General features: G+C 28.7%; 2 protein-coding genes across 2 annotated transcripts in view; both read left to right on the forward strand.

Annotated features, from left to right (window-relative positions):
• Positions 1-1,514, forward strand: part of LOC108694247 — a 13,840-nt gene extending 12,326 nt beyond the window's left edge. Inside the window, exons 11-13 of the mRNA XM_018203611.1 lie at positions 719-836; positions 948-1,201; positions 1,292-1,514. Coding sequence (XP_018059100.1) covers positions 719-836; positions 948-1,201; positions 1,292-1,514 — 595 coding nt within the window. The remainder of the gene's footprint in view (positions 1-718; positions 837-947; positions 1,202-1,291) is intronic.
• A 2,182-nt stretch (positions 1,515-3,696) lies between these two features.
• On the forward strand, positions 3,697-8,195 carry LOC108694248 (ABC transporter H family member 2-like). The gene is given in 3 exon segments (XM_018203612.1): positions 3,697-3,955; positions 4,641-5,092; positions 7,917-8,195. Coding segments are annotated over 3 exon segments (990 nt in total).
• Positions 8,196-9,637: the final 1,442 nt, after the last annotated feature.

Genomic DNA, 9,637 nt, shown 5'->3' on the forward strand with positions numbered 1-9,637 from the left:
GAATAGATTCTTAATTCTGCTATACAAATAAAAAGCTAAAACTGTTCGAATAATTTAGAATTACCTGTAATGTCAACAACCTAAATTAAAATTTCAATTAATTTAGAACTTTTAGTCACTGAATGGAGATGTCTGAACAACGAAATGTCACGCCAAATGGGAGGGCAAAGCCGGGCGTCAGCGCCGGCGCCGACATCGATGTCGAGGGTCGGACAGGTATAAGCATTTGTGCCGGCACGACATTCATGAAAAGCGTTTCCATTTTCTTGACGAGCGGTCGCAGAGTGTCGACAAACTCAAAGCGGCATATCTCCGCTGCTTCTGGCAAGGACGAGTCATCAAGAAGGAGACGTCGCCGAAAGATGCCGGAGGGTGGAGGCGCTAGGAATTACATCATAAAAGTGATCGAATCCCTTAAAAAAAAGACAAGATTCTCCAGGCGAGTTTGCAGAGACGCAATGACTCTTGAATTAATTTTCCAGTGTTTTATTTTGTCATTTATTTGACAAAGAGAAACAAATGGAATTAAGTGGATTTGAACTGACAGACAAAAGTTATGGAATTACGCGATTTACAAAAATAATATTCTCCAATAGAATAAAAATTATTAATACTTTGTGAATTATACTAGTTCAGTAGCATAAATGTATAAAATAAAACATAATCACGCATATAACTATTTTGATTACCGTTTAATTTGAAGATTTTCTTTTGTCAGGATGGAACTGGATAGTCTCTGCAAACTTTACAAGAAATTGACTACCAATTCCAGCCAACAACAAGTTGGACGATCGATATCTATCGGCAGAAGGCCACAATCGAGGCCAGCTGTCGAGGTAATTACACCACGCGCAATTGAAAGTTGATTTTGTATTTAGACAAATAAGAAACATATATAAATTACTTAAATTAAAAAATTTCTTCAAACTCACATTGTGTGTGCTCAGAGAATCGATAGAACCATTTTTCGAGAACTCCTTCACAATACGTTTCACGTAATCACCGAGGACATTCTGGTAGAGCGCTTGTTTTGCTGTTGGGATCGAGAGATCGAAGGTGCTATCAGACTTGAACCGTGGATCATGGGATTAGATGTATTCTTGCGAGGTAGTCTGCGTGACAAAATCGTTTTCTGCTTTCACGTGTACGATTTAAACAACGACGGATACATCACAAAAGACGAAATCTTTCAGCTGCTCAAGTAAAAAGCAATTAAAATTTTAACTTAATCATATCTGTTTTATTCATAATTATTATATAATCAAATATTTTCTAATCAAATATTTCATAGAAATTGCCTGATAAAGCAGCCCGGTGAAGAAGATCCAGACGAAGGAGTGAAAGATTTGTCGGAGTTGGCCTTGAAGAAATTCGACGTCGATCACGACGGAAAAATATCATTTCGAGATTATGAGACAGCAGTTATAGAGGAACCGTTATTATTAGAAGCATTCGGACAGTGTCTGCCTACTGATGAAAGCTGCGCAGATTTCTTGGTGACTCTTCAATCCTGAAAATATACATAAATTATAGTAGACGTTTTGCATAATAAACGTTCTTTCTTTCAATAAGAGATATTTTTAGCAATTGACATCAGTTATTCATGATATGAGGATTACACCCACTGTTATCCCACTAAAACTTCTTATTCTGTTATATATTTTAACATTTATCAATAAATGTAATTACAATACATAAAAATAGATCAGCCGGATTGAACTCTTGTACGTGTAATTGAGCAGAAAATACATCTATTGTTATAACGGACGTTGAAGTAATTATTACATCCTCTCCACTCATCTCGAGAGCTTATTCACGTAGTTAATGATCGATGAAGAACAGACTGATTGATCAATCGCGATACGTTATCGGAAATATTAAACATTATTAAGATATTAACTTCTTAATTAAAATTGATATCAATAACTACTTTTAATTCTTTCCGTTCTATTGAAATTAGAAGTAGTACGCGATAAATATTTTGATAAATATTTTGATACGTTTAATTTTAATTAAATAATATAGATTTTGTATCGACTTGCCTTAGTTTTATTGTTTACTTGATTTATTTAATTTTCATGTAAATTAGATCATGTAAATTAGATCGTAATGCTAATACTAGAAAACAATGCAAATATTAAATTTAATCTTCGCAAAGATACTTTTAAATAATAATTATTATTAAGATCTTTACAGTGATAATTTAATTAATAATATAATCTATTTTCTCTTAAAGTTTGTGAATCGTCCATGTGATTATCCCATGTTTTGTATAGTTGCTATACATAATCAAATTGACATTGTTTTAATTAATGATTGTCCGTAATGAGACATGCGAATAAAAGAAAGAGTCGACTGTAAAAAAATTAAATCGAATACAACAAATCTCGACATTGCATCCGATATAAAATATAGATGAAAACGTGATGCGAAGACAACAGTCGTTAAAATTGGATAACATGGATCGAAATTCTCAATATTAATTTTACGATCATATTTAAAGCGATTGTGTTTAGCTTATCGGACCAAATAGTAAAATGTGGCCGAGAAGTTCAGTTTTGTTTGTTATTAACGCGTTGATCATTTTGGTAAAATAAATTTAAATAAAATATTAAAAATTTTTTTAAATTTTACTTAAAGTTTTAAATTTTACTTAAATTAAATAATCGAAAAAGCATTTTACTTTAACAATTTAAAAAATTTATATTATTAAATATATTGTATATTATATTATATTCTAAACATATACTTATTTGATTTAATAGAATTATAAAAGATATTTATAAGAAATAATATAATAACAATTTGTAATAATTTCGTGTACTTATAATATTTTGAATTAATTCTTTTTCTTTTATTAGGTACATTCTTTACCATCAAATATTGACTGGAATACGTCACGTAATAATTCAGATTCAGTTGCTCAAAATGAGAAGCTTTTTTTTATAATTAGCAACGCACACAGCGAATCGATTAACCTATTTGAGAAAGAAAAATGAAAAAGAATGTGACTGTAACAGACGCAACGATATTCAACCAATTTCAACAACCGAAGCTGTCGTAACGCAATCGCCATCTCAAACCAAGCATCGTATCGATGTCGAAATCATTATCATTTCTCACTGGGTAAAAAATTCTGTATATTAAAAAATATATTCTCGCTTTTAAGTCAGGATATATTTATACATTATATCTATTTATCATATTTATACGTTAGACCTATTAAAAAGCTTACAAGTGTCAAAATATAAACAATAGCAAATTAAAAATATTGATTAATATTGAAATATTGAATTAGCTTACTGCTTAAGTTTTTAATGTGCCATAACCTATAGACAAATAAAAATAATCGAGAAGAGCCAATTGCGTGAGTACGACACAAAAAGTGAAGCTATCATTTTTGCATTTTTCTGCGTTTTTAATAATAATGTTAATTTACAAAGAAAACAATGAATGTATTAAATACTGGAATATATAAGTAGATAGATGGTCAAGATAAATTAAATGACATCATATTAATTTGTATACAAATTACACATATGATCGTGGCAATATGAAATGTGCAAAAAGATAATTGCCGTTGTGATTCAAAGATACATTTTGTGAAAGCTGCACTTACGAACATTGCGTCTCATTGATCAGCATTGATTTGCGTGGGTCCACAAACTGCCTATAAGCGGACGGCCTGGATTTATCATGAATTATCGGATTAAATCTCCAACACAAATTGCACCGTCTTTAATTTCTGAGGTCTTGATATCGCACCATTGCACTGCGCCGAAAATTCCACCGGCACATCGTGTTATTGCATATAAAAGTCGGTTTATATATGCATTCGTCGTTTTGAGACACGCTAAGCCAGTTTCAAATGATTTTATCTGTATCAATTACATTGCGTGCTTACCAATATTGTGAGCTACCCTAGTGGTGCTCAGTTGTGCTCAAGTAAGAACAAGTAAAAAAATAATTAATTATATAATAATAATATTAATATGACATTAAGAACTCAATAAAAAAGCTTTAATGTCTCTTTTCAAATTATTTCTGTATATAAAAACAATCTTTTATATTTATTATTATTATTAATCTTTAACGATATACTGATAATAAAACATCATCAGCATCTATATCGAATATTGCTAATTTTAAAATGCAAAAAATTATTAAATATTTTGTAAACAATGTAACATATACGAATTATAACTGATTTAATAATGTCATAATTCATAAATCTTTCCAGATGGATTCTTTGGAGCAAACTTCACAAGAAAATGTAAGAGAAAAATAAAGACATAGATAAAAGAATTAATTTTTTATCGCAATTATCTATAAGAATATTATAATAATTATTATAATAATTTTTACAAACAAATTAATTTCGTAGTAGATGTTATGTATCAGTGATTACAATAATATATTCACATATTGTTGTAATCATTAATTTCATATATAGAATTAGTCTTTGTAATAATACAGTTAATGTTATTCGATGACATGAAAACATTATCATCAATAAAAGCTCGAGTTTATCCATTATTTCGTTTTATTATTTTGTTCATACAATGATAATTTATTAACAATAGATACCTATTTAGATACCTATTTACATTCAAAACTAAAAGTACAATTTACAGGAACAGTTAAGATCGATAAAATCAAGAACAAGAATGTGATCAACGTGAACGTGAACGTGAACGCTCAGGAATTGGCTCAAAAATTGTGGAAGATAATAGAATCTCGTTTAAACCGCATTAATCATATCATCAGTTCAAAGAACATTAAGAATCTCAAAGAGGCTGAAATACCTTTAGTGACACATAACAGAAGAAGCGGAGTATCCTCGCCCGTCTTCCAAGTAGCAACTCAACTTGATAAGATCACCCGAAGGGTGATCATTAGAGACTTCCCGAGCATAAATACGTTAGACGAAGAGATCATAGCGAGAGATATCGTAGCAGATGTGATGGCCTCTCTAAAGTTCCTATCGAAACAGACTCATTTGAAGATCAATCAGAATAATCACAACAGAAGGATGATGCAATATTCTGATACAACAACAATGTCGGACGATGATGAGCAGAATTACGTAAATGTCAGAATCAAAATTCACAGAAAGGACATTCTCAATGCTCTTCGTAAATTCGACATCACATTTTAACAAAAAAAAATTATTCGATTAAATAATGGTTGTATAATTACATATATTACTACATCGAATCTATCTCGAATTAATTATTAACATCGATGAATTTTCAAAGTAAATGTTCTTCTGTATATTTCTCTTGTTTTTAAAGAAATTGTTTTGATTACCATACGCATATTTTACTTACGTGTTTTTAAAAAATTATTAGCTTTATATGACGTAGGAAGAAATTAATATACTAAAATAAACGTATAATTTCTTTGATTAACTTACTTTTAACGAATAGTAAGTAGTCCTAATATCATTTATTCTTCTGTAATTATTTTTTGTTTAAAGTAGAATTTCAATAAACATTAGAGGAATGTCACCGATACTGACAGGTCTCCTAAAGTGAACACCCTCTTATTTTTCAGAAACTTACTATTGCATTTATTTATTAATATTAATAAAATCATGATCTATTTAACTAATTAAAGAAGTACAAATTCATAATTCGTGTATATATGATTTGTTTCTACATCAAATCAGCTAAAAACGAATTCTACAAATGCGAAAATAAAATTCTTACGATTTTCTTTTGCAAATTGCGTAATTTAAATAGTTTTATTATATATTATTTCATTATTCAAGCAATTCAACGATTGACTGCAATTAATTGTCATGCGATGATTTTTTCCAAGTTACATTATAACTGTGAACAGGATAATGATTTTTTGTGTTACCAGCGTTCGTTAGAAAGAGCGAAGTTCAGTAAGTAAGTTTATATTATGTATTATTTACCGTTTGTAATATGTTTTTAACATTGATAATGATTCGGTCGCGATCGAAACGTCTATTTGTTTATTGCTAGCGCATTGTATTAAATCAACTAAAGGATTGTTTCTTTTATTTATGTTCAAACTTCTATATTAAGATTTAATTTTATAAAATAATTTTTGGCTCGTAGCCCTTTTTCTTTATTGTTTTTTAAATAATAATGTCTATATTATTGATAATATTATTTAGGGAATTACAAGCATTTAAAATGACGTAATATTATTGATAATATGTCATTTTAAATGCATGTTATTCCCTAAATCAGTTTTGTTTATTTTTTCTCTTAGTTTTTTCATAATACGATTTTAAATTTTAAATTGAAGTGCAGCATAAACCGCCACATCTGTAAAAAAATCATGAACTAATTTAATCTTTATAATGTTGCTTTATAGTGTAAATAACTCTATTGGAGCTGGAGACAATCGTGCATATATGGAAAAACTCTTGAAAAACTATCGCGTTACATATTTGCGTCTTGCAGAATAGCATAAAGTAAATATGCATATAATTCAATAAAAATATTTTATAACAAAGTGAAAAAATTTTGAAATATTTTAGAAACATTCACTTATAAATATTTTGTACAAATAATTCCTATAAAAAAAAATAGAAATACGTAGTATTACTGCCTACTGTGTCAATTTTGGAGCTTATTTTGTAAGACGCTCATTTTTGCTTATCTTACGAAAAAATTAATTATTGCAGAATTGCAAACAGTATTATAAAAACTGCTTATATTATCTGATGAAAGACACTTTTTAGTTTATGTTTTTAAAGTTTTATTTTTGTTTAAGAAATATTATCTAAAAACAGCCTATGTCGGTATCGGTGACTTTTTTCTAATTTAATGAACATTGACATTAAAAAAAGAAAAAAACTTTGATTATTTAAAAATGCATTACATACAAATTTAAATCAGCATGCAAAATTTCAAATTTATTTTATGTACTTCAATCTCTCTCTCTCTCTCTCTCTCTCTCTCTCTCTCTCTCAGTTATAAGCTATTTTAAAGTGTCAATTGATGATATCATAAAGAATAAATTGAATTTAGCACATTTCACTCAAGCGAACGATAACACTTTATATCATATGCTTTATATAATTAACAATTTTTTTACTCTCACTAAATTCGCAAACAACTTTTAACGTGAACGCTCATATATGACGCACGCAGCAGTAGACGCACGCAGCAGAAATCAAAGAGAATTCCGAACATTGACAATCATGTCTTTTTCAATGATTTCGTGCCGAATATTCGGCTGTGTAATAAATAAATTATTTTTTAGCAATAAGTGCTAAATATATTATTGTTAGTTTATATAGATATTAAATGTAACACAATCTAATTATCTTTTAGTTTCTTTATAATTTTTTTTGCTAAATCTGTTTTGAAAACAAAGAGTTATTTATTATAAAATATGTCTAATTAAATTTTTATTTTTACCTTTTTATTTTTTTAAGCTCTTGATCTTGTTGTCGCTGATGCAATATGCTGATGCAAGAAAATCCTATTATTTGGAGACTATTTTAGAATTTTTGCAGCGTCTTGAAAGTATACTCAAGCAAAGCGAACGAAATACATTTTGTATTATGCCAACCGAGAAGCTACCTGATCATAGAACACCAAACATCTTACGACAGCATTGAGCTCTATGAGGTATTAGTGGAATACATAAAGAATACAAAAAAAACAAATAATAAAATTAATATAATTTTAATTTTAATAAAAAAACAAAATATGGTTTCTATATATTTTTTTCTTATAATACATAATTTAAAAAATAATTATTTTGGTTTGTATATATATTACACATGACAAAATTACTCTATAGTAATTTCTTGATAAATAGAGTATGAAATTTAATTAATTTAATTTTCATACAAATTTGTTCGTTATTGATTAAGAAATTTAGGTTTTTTAATCACAGACAAAAAATTCAAAGAGTTGAATTTTCAGAATTATATCCAATATCTCTTAACGCCGAAAAAAGTGAAGCAACAAAAGAAAATTAAAGATGACACGATGAGATCACTGAATAACAATGAAAACGTAAATATTAATGAAAATTTCAATACAAATCTTGATGCCAAACAGCATCAAAGACGTTTTTTCAGTAATGATGATTCACATTTACGTAAAATGCGCAATCAAAATACGAATAGTAACGTCAATTTTAATAGCAACATAAATACAAATAGAAACGAAGCATTCGATTTTAGCGACAAAGAAATTTAAATGCAGATAAACTTCAACCTCCCGCTAAAAAAATCAAAATTATAAATATTGCTACACCTGATTGTAATTTCTCTAAAACTATCTATTACAATAATAATCTATTACAATAAAATAATAGAACTAAACTGTTTGTAATATTTACATTTCAAATTAAAATACACTAAAATTACATTGTATTGCACAATTATTTTATTTTATTATATATACGGGAAATAAAAAGTTCATTCATCTGCAAAGTTTCTATTATATCTTTGAATCGAGAACTAATTCATTTTATCAGTATGATCTCGTTTTGTATTTTATTAAATGTATCATGTTTTAGTTTATTCATTCAAAAATAAAAAATTATTATCTGACACTTTTAATTCTCGCATTTGTTTATTATTATAAGTCAATTGTTCGTTAATTTTTTGACGTTATTTAATTCTTCTTTTATTGTAAAAACAATTCTTTGATAACCAATTTCTTGATAATAATTAATAATAAATTAACATTTATTTAATAAAAGAAGATCTTTTTATAATTCCCGTAAACAATTCATTTATGATTTGTTCATTTAATATTAAACTTACCAAGATAGGAGTTAGCTAAGAATGATCATACTGCAGCCCATATATGTAATCATGGCACTTGCCGTTTATTAAAAACAAATTCAATAGTAATCGTATAATTACAAACAATAATAATGACAGTATAATTATAAAATATGCTCGGTCTAGCATTTTTTATAACGCGTTTGTAGAATCAGTCTTAACCCTCGGATTACCAAACACCGCTTGCAAAATGTATCATCTTCCCCTCTTTTTCTACCCCTCTTATCACTGTTTCAATCCCTCGATTTTCTAGTCAGAAAAATAAATATATTTGAAGGTACCGCTTCCTCGTGCCTGAGAAAATTTAAACGACCGATAACCCGAGGGCTAATTAAACTATGAGACGTGCTATAGAGGTATGTTACAGTGATGCAGGGGTTTTGTTTACGCAATCGAAAAATTGACTCTTGCATCCTCAAAAACAAAAACATCGACTGACGACGTTCCGGCGCTTCCACTTTCGAGGATTTTCTGTTTTCGTTGCTCCACGTACCTCAAGGTTCCCGCACTTATTGTTAGATTTACATATGTGTATGTACACGCATGCGCATCTGAATATATATATATATATATGTATATATATGCATTTATATTTATTCATTTATTTATTTATAATATATAATTATTTATTCGTTAGGCGCACTCCACGGAAACGAGCTGGCCCTTCTGTGAGTTTGATTAAAAAATAAATGATCCTTGTTCGTTTCGCCGGAGTGCTGAGATCTGTTGAGGGTGTCGAGCGACAGTCTCTCGTCCTTTGCGATGTAAAAACTAGCGAAGTTGGATAAAGCGCTGCCAATGATTTCTACTGTATATACCCTAAACTCCATTTTTGTAGAGATATACGTA

Source organism: Atta colombica, unplaced genomic scaffold (assembly GCF_001594045.1).
Source record: "Atta colombica isolate Treedump-2 unplaced genomic scaffold, Acol1.0 scaffold12, whole genome shotgun sequence".
In the NCBI taxonomy this organism is placed as follows: domain Eukaryota; kingdom Metazoa; phylum Arthropoda; class Insecta; order Hymenoptera; family Formicidae; genus Atta; species Atta colombica.